Source organism: Pieris brassicae, chromosome 8, assembly GCF_905147105.1.
Source record: "Pieris brassicae chromosome 8, ilPieBrab1.1, whole genome shotgun sequence".
Lineage (NCBI taxonomy): Eukaryota > Metazoa > Arthropoda > Insecta > Lepidoptera > Pieridae > Pieris > Pieris brassicae.
This window is the reverse complement of record NC_059672.1, coordinates 11046256-11070242: the sequence shown is the minus strand read 5'-3', so window position 1 is coordinate 11070242 and position 23987 is coordinate 11046256. Positions and strand designations below refer to the sequence as shown.

Here is a 23987-nt window from a genome sequence, read left to right as displayed (position 1 = left end):
TAATATTTATGTTACATGGTCACACTATTGTACGAATGGCCTAAGCATTTTATTAAATGTTGTAACAACCGTAGAATATCTTTCAGGCCGCTAGTTAAACGGCGCTGTTTAGTTAAAATGCCAGGCTATTAATTGAACGGCGAAATAATCTAGTTGGTTGCGACATATATACTATATAAACATAAAAATAAATTATTTCTAATATTAGACGAAATTATATCTGGTCTGAGTTGGCGTTTAGATTATGATATTGTGATTTTGAGGTTTTTAGTTGAGAGAAATTGGTTACAAGTAAGCTAATACTGCAAATATTAGTTGTGGTTTTCGTTCACCGTACGAGCAAATGTTTACTGTCTACTGTCACCAAATTGAAGCCATATCTAGGGTTTTGCCCGTATAATCACTAAGCTCTACGACGTGAAAATTATAACTTGGTTAATTATTTTCGGACTCGTTCATACACAAAAACACCGTAGAACACTCGGCCATTAATTAAATAATATAAATGTAAAATCTAAATAAAACATATCAGTGGCGCTACACCTTTTAAGGTTTGGGCCTCAGATTTCTGTATCTGTTTCATGATCATTTGTAAATCTAATAGAAAAGGAGGTGCTTAGCCTGTGCCTGACACACGCCGTCTAATTTTTAGGTCTAAGGCAAGCCGGTTTCCTTACGGTTTTCCTTCTGCATTCGAGCGTACATAGACAGAAAGTCCATTGGTGTAGAGCCGGGGATCGAACCTAAATCCTCAGAGATAAGCATCGCACTCACGCAATTCACTAAGCCAACAATGCTCACACAGACACAGAAATCTATCTATATCTATGGACTTGCCATTTGGCATAGACAGATTTCTGTCTTCGTTTACATTTGGGATGAAAACGAAAGATAGGTATGCTTCAAGACTGGACCTTTCTTAATTTAATGGGAAGGATATAGCCGCTAGGCTTCTTAATTAAGAATTGGGATAAAGCCACGAAATTTTCAAGTTTTTTATAGCCGTAGGTTTGAATGCGACTGCGGGCTTCTTTCAATTCCAACTTCTTAATATAAATCCGGAATTGAGTTTTATGGAATTCTCGAATTTTATTCTCTGAAAATGAGATATGTGACGAAAGCGTAATTGCGTAGCTCCTTACGCGAACTGAGTTGAAAAATTCTTTTGACTCCTTTTTGGTAAGACATAAAGGAAAATTGTCTTTATATGTAGATATTTTCCAAGTTATTTTCTTTAATACATTTTGGCATGCCATAGCTTTTGTCGTTGTACGTAGTAATAACGATTATTCTTAAAAGGAATTTAACGCAAAATTAATCAAACCATCAAATAAATCTTGATTAGAAATAGAAAATTTAACTTGAAACTAACTTTGACAGTTATGTCAAAGTTTAATTATTCCTACTTTACAATGAAGTTCTGTCGAAAGATGAATGTATAAACTTTTAATGGGGTTTTAAGAGACCTAAAATGGTTTTAATTAGGACAAGAAAAAGTGAGGTATAGGAATTAAAAATCTCCCGTTTCTAAACCTTTTGGATACTCTTTTATGAGGCTAACATTGAAGAATAAGGATGCAATATTAGTGAAAATTTAGCCCAGGTGGATCGAGTAACTTCTTTATTATTTCTTTTAAATCATCATCTGTTCCCTTTACAATAATTCGTTGGCCGAGAATCAAACTCAATGAGTAATGAAGATGTATTAACAATACTATTATTATGTTATCCAAAAAAATTATATTCAGAACTTGGGTTTTTTATCTATTAACAGTTCTATCTGGTTGGCAATTGTTTATCTTAAATTAACTCATTTATTATCTATACGCAGTAGTTATTAACCAATACGATAAATTAATAATTATTAGCGTAAACAAAGCCTTTCTTACGTTTCTTTGTTTTTAGTTCATACTTTTCGTAAACGTAGTTATCGTTTATATTATATCCCGAAAATACAAAAATATTTTAATGCAGCACATGGCTGAAAAATTTAAAATCTCAGCAAATTTCTGCAACATTATTTCGTCATTACACGGTTTACATACATGGCTTAGTACTTACAACTAAAATTAACAGGAACAAACACAAACGAACATAGCGCTACTCGAACGACTCGTGGCAATCTTCACCTCGCATGAAAAAGGGACGCACAAAGCGATTTTTCCGGCCATACGATTGGGACACTAAAAATTCATCGGACTTAGAAAAACCACCAGCCACAGCCCTTGTAGCTATACATTTTCGTGATTAGTGGCCAGTCTAGGAGCCCCTTAAGAATCAATCGTATCCGAAACCCCTAAAAAAATCGGTTGTCTGTACAGTCGGTTTACTGACGATAGTTGAACGTGACAACGTCATAGAAAAATACTGATGGAATGGTTGCTTTTTCAAAAGAAAATATTAATTTTTTTTGTTTAATAGATATTTGTATGGATATCAAGAAGAAGTATATGGAAATCACAATTGAATTGATCAAGTTACATTTATTTGTACGCATAAATACAATTATGTCAATTTTTTTAATTAAGAAGTAATATCTCTGGCAAATAAAAGATACATATACAATACAAAATGTCGAACGATGCGGAGGCCGATTGTGCCTCTTTGTCGCTCATTCCGCGCTCTCGCTTGCACTTCAGACCTTAAATGGAACGCCTCAGAGCGAGGTAAGGCCGCATGCGTCATGTTTTTTATTTGTTGTTATTTTATAAGAAACCCGTGTTGTCTCTGTTTCTTACTTCGAGCTTTGCGATGGTTATAGTTACTCACCTAAGTAAGGGAACACACTGGTGTCGTCATCCGCGAACCACTCAGTCGCGGCGACGCGCTCGGCGCAATGTGGTGGCACCACGCAACGGAGAACAGCTGCGTTGCCCGACATCACGTACTCATCTGGTACATGCACCTCCCATGGCGTATTTACTACTGTCGAAACAAATGTTGGTCTAGTATAAATAAAGTAATTGTGAATTTCCAGTTGTAAAAATAATAGAAAAAAATACGAATAATCTCGAAGTTACTGGTAAAATTGAAAGTTAAAGATTACAATTAATTTATAATAATTAAAATCAATATGGTTGTTTTTATGAACCGTCAAAATGAAATCAACTTCATCATCATCAACAATTAGTCTCAATATTCATCATGTCTCCCATTTTTAAAGGGAAACAATTGAATATTTTTAATATTTCAAATCTATCAACAAGAAAACATAAGCACGCGAAACGTCGGAAAAAATTTAAATTTAAAATTATGTAAATAATAATAAGTTTATAATAATAATACATAGCTTCAATCCGTTTAAAAAGTATTTTCTTATTGTGTAAAAGCTATGTTAACAAAAGACAATACTACCTATCAACAATTCTAAATCAAATAGAATTGAATATATTGTTACTTATATTTCTTGAAGGTATTATGATTGTAATTATAGAAATAAAACTTGAACATTTCTTTGTTTTATATTGTTACTTATCACAGAGTCAGTTTTTTAAATATGCTCTATACTCTAATGTCGTGATTAATAAAAATACTTACACGCGTGCACGTGAATGTTTTTTGATAGAACAGCGAAGCCGCTCTTCAGCCTTAACCGACACCGGTATGTGGCGGTATGGACGTCACGCCGGAAGTGGTTAGCCGGAAATGGGGGGAACTCCAGGGAGCCATTGGTCAACACCCGCCGAAGACCCGCTATTGACGTCACTGGCGTGTTGTCCACGAGTAACCAGTCAAGCTGGAAAATTATAAAATTTTAAAATATTAGATGTGTTGAATATGTATGATTTTCCGACAACGCATTAGCGAGCCATCTGGTAATGTGGGCCGGGCCTCCTATTACATAAAAAATACATAAAATAATTTTAAAAATGCTATCTCAATTTGTTCGCGCCAGCTACAAGGCTTTTGTTTAAAGCCTTAACTTACCACCGAACTAATTTAGAAGCTATAGGAAAAATTTATTCTACACTTAAATATGAGAAGTTTAAGTACTATATGTTTCTCCACGGAGTACAGGTTTATTATGGTTTTGCACAGGGCTTAATAAAATGAACTTGCATTCCTAGTGGATATGCAGACAGTGTCTCATAAATGAATATTAAAAAAGTTGCTATGTGCCGTTTCTCGTGACAGTACATAAGCTGTTATTTATAATCCTCTGGAGGATATTCGGGGATGTTATAATCCCCAAAATTTCGCTCCCTCGCGAGCCTTTTACCGCTGATGTCTTTTCTACGGTTTCCCAGCAATTTTATAAATATTACATTTATAAAGAGACCGTTTAGTTAATTATAATTAATTAAAATAAATAAATTATAATATTATACAGTATGTCGATATTCAAGTGTGGAGAATTTTGCGTAAGCTTTGCGTTACTAATATACTATATTTAAAAAAATACTGTTTAAAACTTAAGAATACAACATTATAAAATTTGAATATATTAAAAAAATTGAAAGCTCTGCTGTAATGAAAGCATTTTCTCAAAGCCTACAACAATTTCCAAAAAAGCTTCACCAAAAAGTAAAAGACTGTTGTGGTTTATGAATACCACACATTTTGTATTGCGACAGTGTGTAGTTGCAATTGGTAGCGCCAGTCGTTCTTTCCGCGCGCAATAAAATAATAGCTACTAATTATGTTTAATTTCATACACACTTCTTAACACAGGCGCACTCCTAAAGGTCGGTATTAAGGTAAATCAATACTGAAACTCCACATTAATTCACAGCTGCTCATAATTAACAAAATGGTTAATTATTTGACGCTTTTGCTATTGTATATCTCGTCCCACATTTCTATCTAGGCCACTGGAGAAATATGATGCTTTTTAAAGATTATAATTTCTAGAATTTCCTAGTTACAACCGTGACCGCGATTCCTTTGGGTCAAACGATGTTTATTATTATTGGAAACCAATTTATAAAGGGTCTAAGACAAAATTACTTTACGCATGCCGTAAAACACTATCGTCAATCTAATTTGTATGGGAATGACATAAAAATTAGATTGACGATAGTGTTTTAAAAGATTTTTATTGATAACTAACTGGGCTGGCAATAATCAAGTTAATCCTTCCAGCTGTTGTTTCGGACTTTTCAATAATTAAAAAAATGGGATTGATTACCCAGATTTTGACAGGTCCCAGTGGATTATTGTCGTATCTTTACAGGTTCACAGTTAGGTTAAGAGACATCTTTCTGGAATTTATTATTAGGAAAACTGGCCTATCGAACTTTGTACCGCCTTATATTCAGTCGTATTACAGATAGGAGAGCTTAATTTATGATTTTTTGAAAGTAATACAATGAAGATAAAATAAATACAAAGTTTTTACTTTAAAAATAAATTACCACAAAAAATTCGCTTTTTCATTACTGACATAATTCTACATAATCATTTAAACCTAAAATACGCCATTATACGAATATTATGTATCCATGCCTACCTTGTCAATTATTTGCCTTTATATAAATATATTCTTTAATTTCAGGAGAGACTACCATATCGACGCGATGAACAAATGTTTGACAATTACGATACCTTTTTTCCGTCTATTTTCTATATTTGTTTCATGTTTTTAAATACTTAATACAAATCCCGGTGCGTAAAATAAGCCAAGAATTGGGTCAATTAATCCATTAATTAGAAGGGAATAGAAATTTAATCATTCGATAAAGCTGTTTGGTTTGATAATAATTCATCTTCAAGTACATAATATAGTTTATATTAGTAATAATAATAAAATATACAGTTTTTAAATTTTTTTTATAGTAGATAGTAATAATTAAAAATAATTAAATTTTGTAATAAGCAAAATTAAAACAAATTTAAAAGGTTTGGTCCCTGTGGCAGTGTACCCTTTAACGCTGGCAGCATTTCCTCCCTGTATTGCGATACTAATTCATGAGCGAGGAAAGCACCAGCTCTGGTGTCACCAGTACTATCTACTAGCGCCAGCTTAAATCTTTTATAAGCCCCTATGTACTCGAAGTACATAATAATATTTATTTAATTAAAATCATATACAACATTGACCCATTACTTGCAAACACCTCATACTAGTTTTCAATAAAAAAACAATTATACATATCTATCTCTTAATTCTGTAACAATTTTTTTAATGTTACTCTCTGGTATAGAATAAAAACCTTTATGCAACCTGCATAGGATGGAACAATACTATTCAATTCAGTACATATCGAGTTTGTGCATACATATTTCGAAATAGTTTGCGATTGACCGCACCTGTGGTTTTGTTTCGCTTCTCGATGTTTATACAATCCCCAAGGGAGTAACTTGGTGATTGTATGAGTATCTTATGCGGTTAGCGAATTTTATTGATGAATTCTTGGAATATAATAAATATTAATGCGGAAAAATTGTTTTCACAAGGTTCGTTATAGACCTCGACATGTGTTGGACAGAAGTTGTTTAATATTTATTAAGTGTTTTATACAGCCATATTATTTATTACATAATATAAAATATTTATAAGAATTATTCTTAAAGGAATTACACCATATAATAGTTATTTATTTTATGTAACAAGAAACTGGCAGGAGGCTCGCAAGTGTGTTGCCGACAATTATTCTTTAATACTAAATTGTTAAATATTTTAATGTTTAAGTATTTATTTATTTGTTTAAGCTCGCCAACGCTCGGCACACAAAGATAAAATACATGATTTAATGTATATAAATGTTATACATAAAATTATAAAAAATAAAGAAAAATTATTTCAACTATAGAGTTGAAGTACTAATTATATTCCTGTTAGATGTGTGTGTATAACAAATATAACACTTAGTAACATTTTATATACTTTAATCGTATATTATGTGGCACTGATGCCATATAATAAATAAATATATAATTTTAATTAAACTACTACATCATGGAACATTAAGATCTAGCCCATCTTAAGACTAATTAGTAATGGAAGTCTCACCTAAATTACTGATAAGGATATTTAACATAAGGGGAAACCAGGCTTAACATACCACTGTTTAGCACTTAGCACTAATTTAAATGATTTTGTTAGGGCTGCATCCGTTACCAATACCGATATATCGGCGATACTTTAGGTTTGCCGATACAACGATACTTTTAAAATATCGCGCTTTAAAAAGTAATGTAAACGCGCATCTTGTTTAATCTAGTTCGTTGCGAACGAGGCACGGACTATCTACACCCGGGGAATCCCTACGTTTTATTCATTTTGTTGCATTCCATTTCGCGCGTAGTATGTTTTCAATACCAAATAAAATAAAATACAGAATTACAAACATATTATCAATGTTAAGTTTAATTATTAACAGTTACTTATCTTATTTTAATTTAATTATTACTCTTAATTGTTAATTTGAATAACTTTAATTTTACTTTAACCTTTAATCCTTAAGTTTGTGACTGTTTACATTGTTTAATAAAAATTAAAAACTTTAACCAAGTATTGTCTTTTGTTAACATTGTTTATATTATATATTATATTATCATAAACTTATCATTATTTACATAATTTTAAATTTAATTTTTTTCCGATGTTTCGCGTGCTTTACAGCGTGCGTGGTCACGGTGACCGTGACCGTAAATAATTATAAGTTTATGATAATAATACATAGCTTCAATCCGTTTAAAGTGTTTTCTTAACTTTAACCAAATTTGATATATTTTACCTTTAATTTTAATTTACTTGACATGGGTATCGGTATTAGCGATAGTCCGATAAGAGTATCGGAATCGGTATCGTATCGGCAAAAAGGCGTATCGATGCATACCTAGTTATGTCCTTTTCAATCTTTATTGAAAATATTTCAATAACATTGGGTATTCATAGAAAACTAATTAACTGTAGACTGACTAGACTGCGTTATTACATAGAAATTAAATACGAAAATAAATATTACTTAAGCTGAGTGAGTGATATTATGATTGTTTTTAAATATATCAATTTGAATGACACATAGTCTCTTTACTAAAACTGTTTCTTTATAAAAATAAAATGTGTTCAAATATTATTGCAAAGAATAAACATATTTTTCATATAAAAATATCTTACCGTTATCAATCTTAATTTACGTTCAGGAAACGTGATAAATGATTTTCGTATGAGAATAGATTTAATAACATTTTGTAAGATGTCTTATTGCAAAGTGCTTTTTATTATATTTCGAGTTACACAGGAATTAAAGGGGCTCCAAAACTAAAATCTAAATTGAATTATGCTGCTTGCAAGTTTAATCTCTTAGCAACCACGTTGAGATGTATGAAAACCAAGGTCTTGTGTAATTCCATAATAAATAATCACAATCTATAAATAACATAATAGTATTTTTAATTTATTCCTTTTTAGGAAGCATTTTAGGCAGATATTTTTTTGGAAAAATAATAATAATAATATAGATAATGTCGTTTTATTTCATACTGAAGTTTTTATTTCGAAAAAGTGAACAATCTCTATGGAGTAGCCATATTATGGTATGTATATTACTCGCATAACCTATCTTATGTTAAGTAAAAAAATCATATTAAGGTGAAACAAAGTTTGCGGAAACAGTTAGTACTACATGAAAACCGTCACCGCAAAGACACGACAAGCTATTCAAAATCTTATGAATTCTTTTAAGTAAACAAAGTTAAAATAAAACCTATAAAATCACTTTACACTACTAACACGTTAGCTTGTACTATGTCCATAAATATGAAATTGGCGTTTTGTCATACTGGCTACTTTGACTTCAAATATCTCCTCATTGGTTTGGAATTCCAAATTATTTTTTTTTACAGCAATTTACTCGTGTGTATCATGTTGGTGTTGTATGTTTTTACAGTTATTTACCAGTGCTAATCATTAATAATATATTCTGTATTAAAAAAAAAACTACTTTTTTATCCTCCAATACAAAATGCCAATTTCTTATGTGCAGATTGACAATTATCCATTATTCAGTTAACGTTATTCCGTTATTCGTTCAGTTTTCAGTTCGAACTCTCGTAATCGTAGATAACGTAAGGCAGAACAACAATAGTATTAACAAAAGGATTTTTGTAGATTAGAATAATGTAAAATGTCTTGTATAGCTGATTATGTTAACAAATGCAATCTCGTGTGTTCGTAGCGAAGGAACCACAATGCGTTCATTCGCAAGGCACTGACAATACATTCTACAGCTACGCTGAATAATTGGTTCGCCAACAATAAATCTGTTCTAAGCTGTATGTTTTGTCGTCCCTTAGTACAATTTATATTAAATATCCCATCTCCCAGGGAACGGAGTCCGCGATTTAATAAATGTCACGTGACATAAATGAATTGAGCGAAGATTGTATGTCCGGGACTTTCGTAGTTTTAGTTGGGGTTACAAACTTTTTTTACTATATCTATAGCTGAAACTAACCAGATATAGTAAAAAAATTTTTTTGTTCTGTGTATGTTCTTTAATTACCTAAAATGTTTGTGCTAATTGATGTCCCATACACTCATTTATACGTTTTTTGTATTCATGATTTTTAACAGTTTGCCTACGTAGTCTAAGAAAGAGCCATGATTGGAATACGAGCCTTATAAAAAGTGCATTATAATATCGTGTTTGTTACTATGGTTACATCATTAATTACATATAAAAGGAGTGGTGTGCGTACCAAATGCGTTAATAATTTTGCAACGAAGTTAAGTACAAAGTTTAAGTAAAAGTTGTTACTTACTCATTTATTTATGATTTGTCTTGGACTTTAAACATAAAGTTAAATCATTTATTACAGTTAGACCTATATAAAAGACACTTTTGAAAGACAAAATGACCCTAGTTGTCCCATCCAAAATGTAGTTTCATATGGGGTAGAATGGGGAAGCAACTCCATACTTTTAAAATAGTTTTTACTTTATTTTGTATACATTGATTTGATAATTATATGTTAAAACCATGTACCTAGAACAAAAGGCGTATAAAAATCAATGCAGCACTTATCTTAATTATTATGTAGATACAGTGTTAACATATTCACACACACATACACACACATATATATATATATATATACATATATATATATATATATATTAGTGTAAACTTGACACTGAAAGGACTGTGCATTTTATGGCGGTATAGAGAGTTGTCGTTAAATAGACAGAAGAAAAACGTATAGATCATCCATGACTCCTACTTGTTAGTCATGGTTAACAACAGTCTACACGTGCAAGCAATCCAAATTTGTAAACAACGAATTTTTTTTAAAGTTCGTATGCATTATGCCGACGGTCGAGTTTATTGCTCGCTAGGATAATAAAGCGACAAGAGAACCTACATATCTGCGCTTTTGTACTAATTTCACTAACTTAAAAAGTACTTTATTAGTCAATTGTTGTCATTATTGAGAGTGGGTGTAATGCTATGTAGAGTGTATCATTGTATGGATGAGAAGCTAACCAACCAAAGTCAATTAATTTCGACGCTTTTGGGAGTTCATCGTTAAATCGAGAACCGTTACATGGTGTTTACACTGCGTATATGTGACAATTACTTCCAACCAAATCAAAGTCCTACCAATCGAAGACAACATTAACAGTTAATTGATTTTTTATCATAATGACCAGTCCTTTCTACCCAATGCACTTTTATGCATGCTCCTATGAAGTTCCATAATTATTAATTAACCTTTTTGGTTGAATTAACAAAACGGAATCAGTTTTTAATAACCCTTTATAGCCAAAGGGTTTAATTTTGACATGTCCACGCTGCAGGCAAATTTAGACATGGTGTAATGCACACAGATGTAATTATGTGTTCAATATAGGACAGATATGTGATCTGTATGTAAATAGTACTAGCTATAAATTGGTTTTCGGTGAATCGGTTTCATATTAATTAATTTTATAGTAAGTCGATAATAATGAATTTACGTACTTGGTGAATACATCAATTACTTTCATTATTGATAAGTTGCTTTTTTTAATTGTATCTGCACAAAGACATCATTTAACATTACGATCTAGCTTAACTTAAGACTAATAAGTAATTTAATTTAACCTAATTTACTCAAAAATATATTTAACATAAGAATGTGTCCAATAATGAAACAACTTACAGACTGCTTTAAGGGAAAGACACTTTGTTTTTGTGTACTATTTACAATAAGCAATAATACAATTTATTTATAATAAGGTATGAAAAACGCAAAACTGTATGTTTTGCTGTGTTTCACACAGACATAAACACATGAATATAACAAAAGCCACGAAAACGATACTCGTACTCGGACGCTTATATTTCCCATATTTATATACGCGGCTGAGACGTGGATCTTGCGAGATGTGGAAAGGCAGAAAATAGACGCTTTGGAAATGTGGTGTTTGAGTAGAATGCTTGGCGGTTCGTGGACCGTATTTCGTACAAACGTCACGATACTTTAAGAACTCCAGCGCCTGTTCTCAATAGTACAATCTCGTATCCTTGCATCCTTACATTACCTTCACCAGATCAAGTCTGCCGTATGAGGTTTACTCAATAAGTGGAGCAGGGTGACACATCTGCCCCATCTCACTACTAAACAGCCATCACGACCGCTCTGTCAAGAGTGTACTGGATAAGAAGAAGAAGAAGAATAGAAGATACATAAGTTGGTTTAATAAACCAAAATAAAAATTAGTAAAAAACCAAATTGCTTTTTTACGACATACCGACAATGATATACTATGTTATTAAAAGGACTGTTATGCAATATAATAAGAAGTTATATTATATTATATCCCATATACTTATATACTATATATAGTTATAATATATACTAAATATAGTTATCAAACATAATTAACTAACATTTCAATTTTCAGCGGTTGTGTTCAGCGAGATACTGCCACAGATTACAGATACAAATTTATATTAATGTTCGGTCACTTCCTGTATGGCAATATTTTTCGTTAGATCGAATAAATATAATTTCATGCTCTATGCTCTAACAATGTGTTCTATGGAAACGATCATGTTGCACACTGCTCCACATATGAATTAAGATAAAGATGATTCTTTGAAACAGTTCATAAGTGTTTTCAACTTAACTCAAAAATCACCCTTCATGTTATTAGTATAGATGAGTATATCATACATACATCGAACGCAATTATTACTCTAAAATATATTGGATTCACAGGTATAAATAAAGTTCATGGTATCAATTTCAGTTCGATATACACATTTATAAAAACCATATTGCTGCAAAAAGGAATGAAAGGGATCATCCTATCAAAGTTCCATATTTCTCTTTGAACTTTCCAGTTTAATGGAAGTTTAGTTTTGTTCGGAGATCGTTAAACAAACACAGCTTTGGTATTAAGCTCATCTGTTCTTATAGAACCATTTCTTTTCGAACTTTTTACATGAAATAGATGAGGCAGGTGTGTGTGTGTGTGTGTGTTTAGGGAGCCGATAGGAGCGGGAATATATGAGAAAGCAAAAATATTTAAACCAAAGTCTATAATTTTAAAGAAAAGTAACATATAACAATAATATTTTTATTATGAAGTGTAAGTGTAAATATATCGCACAGTTTAAAATATTTCATTTTTTATCCTATTTAACATAATCGAATCGCTTGATTCTACGCAATGCAGTACAATATAAAGCTATAAATTTAATTCTAAGACAATACTACAAACTTTAAAGCCTTCATTTTCCAACGTAGCCAATGAATAAATTCTATTACTTTTATTATGTGATTTTTATTCATTTCATGGCGTATCGTGAAGTATATTTGAAGAGGACATGCGGCAACCGAGATAGTTTCTACCGTATTTGTAAAGGATTGTGTTCATATGCAAATATGGCCATATTTTCAATTTCACCTCAAATACACAGCTTGATTTATTCCTGAGCTTACGATAACGTTTTCATATAATATAACCAACCTTAACATATATATATGTTGGCGACCAGTCACCACAAGTAGCACCCGATCACGAGTATTACCCATGGCCAGCTATCGGTCCCCTCGCTTTATTTAGGGAGAGAGACGACCTGCATGAGCGCATGGACGCCGCCACAAGCAATGACATTTAAGCGAGCATCTCATTGGGGGTCAAGGTAGAATACGATATACCATCCGTATCACCTCGACATCCGTTGGTCCATAACTGATCGTTTCTTAAGGCAGCTTTAGACGCGCAGCAACACTGTTTGTTGTATTTCTAAACCAATTCGACTTACGGTCATGTGAGTGTTCATGGTCGGCCGTATCACTTTACATGAGCCTGCACGTTTCCCTGCTGTTATATAATATATATATATATATATATATATATTGATATATTGATTTTTTTGACAAATTAATGCTATTTTACGCAATACTTCGAGAACTTTTCATATTCTTTGATTCAGTTATACTTGTATATTACATGTATATTACACATTTACATTACAATTTTGAGGAATTTCCATTTCTATATTCCTAAAGTGAACTGTTTCATCATACAATAAAGAAGGGTATTTCATTAAGCCAAAACTCAATAGAGAGTTAGTATTTTCATATAAGATTTTAGTATTGCCTTTGAAATGAAATACTTGAAATTGTAATAAAGTATCTTTCACGAAATAACCTTGAGTTGCCGAATGATATTAAATTTATGAAGGTATAATAAGAAATATTAACAAAATCTATTATTCGGAGTTCATTGTTCTTACGTAATTTTTGTTTTAAAATTGTTCTTTCAAAAACTTCTCTTATATAATTTAGAAGTAGCAATACTTTATGGGTATTGCTACTCCTAAATTAACAAAACAAAGAAACAAAAATTTACAGCACAGTACAATACTTCCAAATTAATAATGCGTATACAGATCTTAACCAGTGGTTGTACTCCCGGAGAATCCGAATCATTAAATCATAAGAGCTCTAAACAATGCACTTGCATTTTGCACCTTCTTCGAAAGAAATAGGAGTCAATATCATGTGTATACGATCGAAAACAATTTGGGTTACCACCGCCAACTGGCGAAGATATGTATGCGCATTATTAATTCAAGAGTATTGTTGATATTCAAATTCAGAACTGTCTACTTATTTATTTATTTCCAAAAGGTTACCAATGCTCGGCACACTCATACATTGGCACATAAGAAGAATAAAATACAATATTTAATGTGACAAACACTTATAGGCAAATATAACAGACACGAAGGAAAAAAAATCGATTAATAAATTTTAAAAATTAAATGAAAATTAATTTCAAAGTGTTAGTTCTGTTATTAAAGTCTCAGCAAAAAGTAAGAAAATATTCCTTTCGAGATTTCCACCTTTGCCTTTTATCTGTTTGGCCACGAATCTATTATTTAAGAGTATTTATGGCCAGACTAGTTAGAGAATGGTGAGTTTTGGCGAAAGCCCGTTCTTCTGAAAGGAGGAACACTGGATGATGGGATGCCTGGGGTATCGAGAGGGTACACGAAATTTAATAATAAATAATAAAACTGCTGTATTATATTAAAATCGCATTTTGGTTATATAACTGTTTTTAATTATAATAAAGTGAGAAACGCATCAAAAACAGTATTTATTTATGTTAGTATTAACATCGAGACCCCTTACCCCTTTCCCGTTTTCCACAGTCTATAAAGGAACTGTCAACAATTAGTCTAAAATACAAATATTCAATCCCGTAAATGCACCGAGTTCATTAGTTTTTCTGTCACGACCTCCATTCTGCGATTGTTTGCTTTGACTCCGCTTTACTTAGCACTTTTACCCTCCCTAGATATAGATATATATATAGATGTGACCTCTTTACTTTTGTTTCGGGTTTTAAACTATGCTTATGCTATGCTTTGTTTGTTCAAATTGTAGATCTATTAACACAATTAATTAATGAAGAGGTAATCCGTATATAATGTACATAATTGTATTGTGAACAAGATTTAAAAATTCCTATATTTTTACTGTTTAAAAAGATTGACGAAACCTGCAAATATACGATTTTATATAACTAACGAAGCAGGTCTATGATGTACCAATTGTCATCTGTCAACATCTGACACATGATGCAAGGGGTCCCAGGTCAGACGTTACTTAACAAAAGACATGGTGCTACAACTCCAGACGACGGCTTCTTCTTTCATTCCTCTATGTATTTATAAAACATTGTAAAAACCAAATTATATATAAATATAAGGAGGGCAACCAGACAACCTTTTAAGGAAAAATATAAATAATATAATAAATTGTTTATTTGAACACACTTTGAACACTTTAAGAAAATACGTAGGTAATGTTTGTTTTTTGATGTTCCAAAGAATAAGAAAAGCGTATATAAATGAATAATTCAATATCAATAATATATATTTATACCTTATAAATCTAGTTATAAGAATCAAATAAAAATGTGTGCATTTACTAGTGTACCCACGTAAGAAGTAAAACTTCTTTATGACATTATTTTTCGAAAAATGATCTACTATATGCAACTTTACAGAAATTGGTTAAGTAAAGTTAAATAAGATAAAGTTTAACAAAAGGCTATTATTATCAAAGACATGAATACAAATAATACAATATTTCATTTTACCATATTACAACTAAGATTATTACAGAATTTCATTAATTGTAACAGAACTATTACTATAATTGTTATCATATATTTTTGTTGTTAATGGCTTCGAATCTCTTCGAATCAACCGTGGTAGGGACAAGAAAAAGATGGCAGGTAACGGAAAAATGTGACGCGCAACGGAATAATGTGACGCGTAACTGAAAAATGTGACGGCAATTTTGTTACAACGCCGATAAAGAAGTTTCACTTCAAAAAAACTAATTTTACAATTTTTTTCCTTTCGTTATACGAAAGACTCTTGAGACTCAATAAATAGTCTATTATTTATTATAAACTTTACCTGTCAAGTTAGAAATTAATCGTGTTTTGACAAGCGAGGTTAAGAAGCACCCTCAGGAATATTAAGTACTAGTAGCGCGCCTGAGATGTATTTGTTGAATAATTTGCGACAATAAATAAATCGAATCGTATTGGGATATATATGAGGGGTGTTTGTTTTGTAAATTCAGCGTGCCCTCATCCCTGAAGTCGTAGGTTCGATCCCCGGCTGAGCACCAATGGACTTTCTTTCTATGTGCGCATTTAACATGAAGGAAAAGCCTAGAAACGTTTTTTTTTTGGGTTACTTAGTTTTTACAAATCAAGATATATATGTATTTATTTTGGACCCTGTTTCCGCACTTGACTTTAAGATATAAGTAACTATTGCTCACTTTTGAACGCTAAAAACGATATGAATTGACTTTAAATTGACATTTACGGCCAGTTTTTCAATCGAGGGCGTAGACCGGAACTGGGAAATAGCTCTCCGCCACTCTGTTTGTACGAACAATGATGTAAATCAACTTTATATTTAAAACATGTTACTTATTTCAGTATAAACATTTATGTATATAAGCCTGGATACAGAACTTCTTATTACTTCGCTGTCTAATCCTGCCTGTCTGTTAAGTTTTGACAGCTTAACGATTTGATATCACACCGGTACATAAGATCATTAGGGAACAGGTTTTGAATTTTTTATTTACTTAACTTAATATTTTTATTTATTTACCTAAAGTATTTTTACTCAATAACGTATATTTCTAAGATAAAGAACAATATATTTTGCTTAGATATGGAATCATGAATAGGTTTCTCCATAAATGACTAGAACTTCGTAGAGATTTAGCTTTGATCAAATTTGGTTTAAGAACAATTAATAACGAAATGGAGAGCGCATACAGCAAGTATGCTTAGTAGTAAGGGAGAGATTATGAGGAACGTACAGTTCTGGACAAGTATCATCGCTGCCGGAAACATAAGTAGGGGGTAGTATACGACGATTTAAGGGCATACTTAGAGAGGATTAATTGATAGCAAAAGGTTTTCTATAAGGTGGCCTATTTAATCGTTTTTGTAAATAAATAAATAAAAGCCTATTTTGCCTTCTATTGTACGTATACGTTTAATTCCGAAGTTACAAACCAGACAACGAAAGTCAAACTTTACCCGCCCATCGGTTCTATTTAGCGAAAGACTCGGCGCATATCTTTATTTCCCGGTGGGTCTCAACGACCGTAAACTTCCCCAACCCAGCTGAATGGTGAAACTTTATTTATATTTGACTTTGGTTACACTTGGAATACGGAATTAGTATGTTTGGTAATACGTTTGCCACGTTTACGTGAAATAGGGAACGAATAAAGATTGGCAAAGTTGAAAACTTTTTCCAAAATCTATTACATTTGTTTATTGTTAAGGAAAGAATACAGACGCTGTTAGATAAGGGATTAACGGCTGATGTTTTAGAAAACATTCCCACATTTTATATGATTCAACAAAATTACCAAATAATTAAATGGTAACAACTCGGACTGGTTTTCTTTACATATAAATTACTAGCTGGCCCGGAAACATCGTTTTGTCCAGGACACATGTTATTAGTTCAATAAAAATAACCACATAGGTGTTTGAAAGATAGTACCCGATTCTCAGACTTACTATGCATAAAAAATTCATAAGCATCGGTTGAGTATGGGAACGAACGTTGTGACACGAGAGTTTTATATATATAGAGATTATGTTCGTATTTTATTCTCCATTAATCAAAATTGTATATAAACACCATGCACTTGTGTAACTAAAAACTAACGAGGCTTCTAGCATCGTTAGTTTGGTGACAGGAACGCTTATAATCCAACCCTGAATTTTCTAAATAATCAAATAAATACCTGGTACGCTCCCCTCGTGGAGCAGGTAAGGATTACGCCAGTATCATTGGTGAACTCTACATGATGCTGCGGCTCCAGAATACTCAGCTTCCGAGGTTCTGGTGATGCACGCACAACTGTGGAGAATGATATACTTTTCATTAAATTGTAATATTTTATGCTAAAACTAATTGAAATAATCAATTCTGTTGATTCAATCTATTATAAACTTTTTGTGTTTCCATAAATAATTTGCCATATGTTTCAACTAAACAAATGACAAATATCAAAATAGATATCAGCATCAGTAACGATTTCATTAAAACACAATTAAATATAGCCTTTTATGCCAACTATGAAATAAAAGGCAAAATTGATAGTTACCCGTGTATTATGTAGCGTATTTTACATTCACCTAACTGTGGGTAATTTGACGTTATAAAACTTAACATATATACTTAAAAAACTTAACATATATACTTATAAAACTTATACATATATACTTTGACGCTCTACGCTGACGTTTGACACTTAACAGTTGACATCGACACAATCATATGTCAAATCCAATACGTTTTTGACATGCTTATGACATTTAGTGTGAAGTATTAATTCTGATTCAATTGAATTGTTGATATTAAGTTCCATAATCTCCACTGACCTAGGAAATACGGAAATGTAAAGGAAACACAGCAGCAGAATAAACTTCGTATAAAATACATTTATATTGCTATATCTTTAAATTGTCCTTAGTTACTACAACCGCAAGCCACAGCTTTCGATTTCCGTTTAATTTCACGGCAACCGCTGTATAGCTACCTATGTAGATGAAGCATTCAGTCGCGTCCTAATTGTGTTATAATGAACGTGGCTAAGCGACAAGTAACTTTGCTTGTTTGTTAATACAGTAAAGGTAGTTATGCATCAAATGTTCACAGGAGTTTGCAAGAACTATTAAACATCGGATTCGGAATATATAATCATTTTCAGCAAGGCCATTTTTGTAATGCCGTCAATATCAAGCTTGTGAAATTAGCAGTGCACATGCCAGCAGTGCAAAAAAAGTGTTTATTAGTTCCCTATAAATTTTAGTTGTTTTTTAAGTTTTAAATATTTAATTTAAGACGTGTCAGGCCTGTCAAGTCCTCTAGTTACTTATAAAAATGCTCTTATTAATTTTTTTCACATATAAGTAAAATTATTAATATACAAAAAATATTAGTATTCAAAACTATGCAATGTCAATCAAATCATTTAATAATTTTAAACAAACCTTTAATATTTAAAAAAGCATAAATATATACGAGTGTAATATTTAAAATTCTTAAGTTTTAAAATTCTTAATACTGAAATAGAATTTGATTACTAAAGAGTTTCCCTTGTTTTCTTTGAAACCAAGAGCATATACATTATTTTAGTAAGTTAAATAGATAGATAATATATTATGGTAACGAAGTATAAATTAATGAATAAATAGAATGTTTCTAGCCTGTAGGAATAATAGGGATCACGAATTTTGTAGTTTCAAATAAAGGCAAGTTCAATATTTAAATTTGTGAAAAAAGATAATGTTTACCCTGTGATAATTAAAATTCGCGACCCCAGAGCTGGTGCTTTCCTCGCTCAACGATTAAGTATCGCAATACAGCGAGGAAATTCTGCCAGCTTTAAAGGTGCACTGCCACGGGGGCCAAACTTTTTAAAATTGTTTTAATTTTCTTTCGTACTATGTTGATTATGAAAATTGTAAATACTGTATATTTAATTGTTTTATTGAAATAAATATAATGTAGCGTATATATAGAAACAGTATTCGAAGATAAACGACACACCAAAAAGGTGAAATGTTGCCAAGACGAGACCATATGATTCTTGCAAACATTGTCTAAAAGTTATCAGATCTCATGTAAGTTCTACAAGTTAACTTTATAAACACTTAAGTCAAGATATTTCTTTTTACAAAGGAGAATGTTTCTTTACGTGGGTAGTATAAGATGAAATATTATTACTATCTACTCCTGATATGATATACAATAGTTCTTGTAGAAACGTTAACCCATAGCGTAAGTAATTAGGACCACCTTCAAAATGTATCGTTTCGTTTCCTAGTGTTACTAAGATAGCTTATCGTTCTTGATAAATACTCTGGTATTTTTATGTATAAGGGTTATCTGTTTACGAAAAAAATGATTGTCTGTAAAGTCGTTTACTGAGCATAGTTTAACGTGAGAACGTCATAACAAAACATTATTGAAATGATTTCATACTTTTAAGAATAAAATTGAATAATTCTTATTGAATTATCTGTGTTGTGTATGAATACAAAAAAGAGTTAATCCTCGAACACATAGGCGTATCTAGTGGAAGAAAGATAGATGCGGCGCAAGCGTACAATGAGCGTAACGGGACAATGAGGCATATTTTTTCGTGCGTGCAGCCGGCGTTCATCGATTTATTAGAGGTTTTCGCGTCAAGAATAAATACACATTTAAAACAAAGAATATTCACTATAAAACCTCCCTTGAAGTCATTTAAAGATAATGGTTATTGGAAAATTTACTAACTTAACATTTATTTTTATCTAAGAGTCTCATAATATCATAACAACGTGTTGGTAAATCAGGTTTATTTTTGTATCATCTATGTTTATCCAACTTCTAACAGACCATACTTCGTAAACATTATGTTATCTTTCTCGGAACTTCCTACTTTGTGGAATTGTTATTTTTCTGGACAGGGTTATGTTCGTACGTAATGAATGATAATACGAATAATAATATTACGCTGTAACTGTTGCAGCCATCTTAATCCCAGATAGGCTCGTGTAGTCGTTGACAAAAACTTTTTTGGAATTATTTCGTAATTTTAAGCAGTAGAATTTTTTCTATGTTAGAGACTTTCCGCTAAGCAATGCTCGTGTTTCATAAATCCAATACTTCTACACCCATATTCTTTATATTATTATTATTTCTCTAAGTCTCGACTTCATTAATTTATTTATTCAGACTTCATTACATTTAACAGGCCTAGGTAGGCCTGGAGGAGAGAAAAAAAACTTAAAAAAAAATGATAGTTATAGTGCAAGAAGTGCTTAACCAAATTTTATATAAAATATATAACCTTAATCTACATATACATATACAAAAGATATAGTAATAAAACAAACTAAAAAACCTAATCTTACGGATTCATAAATTGCGACACATTAAAAAAGAAAAGGAAATATAACAATTACAAAAGTCACGACTTTGAATCTTTATCATAATTAAAACATACTTTATACTCTAAGTCTGCTTATAACAGAACATTATTTTGCAAAGCTGAAAGTAAGTTTAATCTATACAAACAATTCCCGAATATTGTTGAAACTTTAAACAAAGTTGCTTCAACATTACACAGAAATGTAGGAACCATTTTGCGAAATTTTTGTGGCTGACAAAATTGTTTTCAAACTAATTATAAACATAAATAGTTTCAAATCGTTTGGCTTTACATTCCACATTATTTCATTAATATATATGTCGCAGATTCAGAAAGATTAGAAAAAATCGCATGGTTATAATTGTCGTCAGATCTGTTAATTGATTTAAAAAAATAAGACAGGCGTCCATAGATTTATATTGACAATTAATATCCTGTAAGATGTCTATGATATTGCGTGGTGTTGCCATTTTAATAAAATAAATGACATCCTTTTCCCAAAGAACAACGTCACGAAAACTCCTAAAATATTAATAAATTTCGACACAATTCTTTAGTATTATATATCACATAATGTGTGTATTCTAATTAAATGACGCACCAATTAAATTGTGTAGCTAAGCTAAGGCAGTAGTTAGTAAGCAAAAATATTTAGTATACCGTTATTTATATAAAGAATTACAAATAATAGCCCTGGAATACAGTTATCAATCATAGTTTCTAGGTTACTTAATTAAGCCTTTTGATTATATTAATAAATCGTTTAATTGCCAAGATAGTGGTACAATTAGATCGATCAACTACAAATATCCGCACAATCTGCCATATGTAAATAGGCATGCAAATATAATATCAATTTTTACAATGTCATATAATAAGAAGATTAACATAATTTCAAAGTTAAGTTATATACAATTTCTGTCAAACCTATGGTCTACATACTCGCCTACACTATAAAGGCACCTTGCCTTAAAAAATTTATTAAATTTTATTAAACAGTTTTATGTATATATTGTTTTTAATAAACCCTTATAAAAAAATCTGTATTGAAAATAAAAACTTCGTGCATATCAAAAAAAGTGACAGCAAAAATAGGCTATTGTCTTTGGGAATTTAAAACTTTTAATTAAAAGTATCCACAGACAACGAATAATATTATCTGTTGCAGATACTTAAAGTTCCATCGACTTTGCTACCAATCCCATTACAAGGAATTTCCAAAATATTTCCTTGTCTCAGAATTTTTGAGTGTAGTTAAATATATACATTTATTATAAGTAGCCAAAAAACATTTTAGACTTTTCTTCTTTCAACGTGTACACGTGTTCACCAACGTTCAAAGTTGATAAACTTATGAAATTCAAATCACACGCCATGAAAAATTCCTTTGCAACGTGCCGTATGGCCTAAGGAATAATTCCTCAATCGTATATTCATACAGCCAGACAGCCATACAAAACATTAACAGTTAATCTACATAGCTTTAATCACTAGCCGGAACATCTTTTCAGAGTTCAGTAAAGGCTAAATATTGCAATGCAAATGCTCGGATCGCTCATTAGGGCTACAATGGGGCCGACTACAATAGACCGGCATAAATAATCATAGATACACGCAGACACTTCACAGTCCCATCTATGGGGTACTATATTTTAAGGGGACTGAAGTTTATTAACTAACTTTAAAAAACGAGACTTTTGACTTGTATGTATGTGATACTGTTGGAATTGGAAATACATTCGTATGTCTGTCGCAAATTTTTCGGAAAATAAAGGTCATCAAAATTATCATTTTTGATTAACATTAGGTATATCTATATTCTATCTTAGGGAACTAAGACTCCAGATTTAGATCTACGGTTAACTATTATATCTATATATTAAGTTATATAAATTAGTAAATTATGTTGACAGGTCGGTTTAATTTATCTACACCACTTTTATTAAGGAACCTAAACAAGTTTTTTTAGTTTTGCCCTTGCCAATACAGATGCACTTGGACTTCTGAAATATTCCACTTAGGTAAGCTTTCTGTCGTACCTTAGAGTATTTATACTCATTAAAAATTAATACTTTATCTTAAACTTAATTTTTTTACACGCTTTAATGTCTCGCAAATGGGATCTCGTCGGTAGTTGACGGATTTCTGTTAATTTTTTCTATACACGAGGTGGCTTTTTAAATCTTTACTTTTAATGAAATTATAAAAACATCCTTCGTGTTTACCATCTGTGATATTGCGTTAAGCCAGTTAAGTTTAGATCTTAAAATTTACGTACTCATTGAAGTGTAAGAATCGTTGTAGATATTAGAATTGTTTTAAACGACGTAGCGACAATATTAAATTATACATAATCTTCACTCTGTAGGTAAATTATAAGAATAAGAGGAGCTTTGGACTTTTATTTTCAAAGCTTTTGGTATATAATGAATATAAGATTAGTCTGTGAAATGTATTAAATATAATAATTAGCAGAAGACTATGACGATCATTATTCGTTATTAACAGGCAGGCCCGAGGATGTTTAAGAATTGCCAATATATTTAGGAATCCCGTACTTTATAATTATGTAATAAAGATATATAACGTATTATATTATAAATGAGGGTGATATTATTTGTATGGATATAAACTACAGCTTTAATTAAAATATGAATACAACACAAAAATGCATAGTGTTTAAAAATTGTAAAAAAATAGTTCAACGGACTGACGTAAACCAGAGAAGATCATTACACAGTCGCCGGTTTACTAACAGCTTTGTACATTTGTTAAATGATTTATAAGCAAAGGGTAAATTCTATTTTTTAAAAGTATATTTACTCCTGTTGTTAAAACGTTTAAGAATATAACATTAGCTGAGCTTACGGCACAATGCCCATTGTATCTATATATATATATATATATGTTCGACAACAAGTTAAAAATAATTTTAAATATACACAATTTCCCCAAATTTTGGCAAAAATTTCGAGGATTAAGTTATCTGTAAAGTTTGTGACGGAAGAAAACGAGATTAAAATTTAAAAAAAAAATTTGAATGGGATGTAAGCTAA

At 31.3% G+C, this 23987-nt stretch overlaps 1 protein-coding gene across 1 annotated transcript in view; it reads right to left on the bottom strand.

Annotated features, from left to right (window-relative positions):
- Positions 1-23987, bottom strand: part of LOC123713634 (Down syndrome cell adhesion molecule-like protein Dscam2) — a 129609-nt gene that overhangs the window by 57909 nt on the left and 47713 nt on the right. The window contains exons 2-4 of the mRNA XM_045667393.1: positions 17752-17867; positions 3538-3736; positions 2770-2925 (exon numbers count right to left, since the gene is read on the bottom strand). Coding sequence (XP_045523349.1) covers positions 2770-2925; positions 3538-3736; positions 17752-17867 — 471 coding nt within the window. The remainder of the gene's footprint in view (positions 1-2769; positions 2926-3537; positions 3737-17751; positions 17868-23987) is intronic.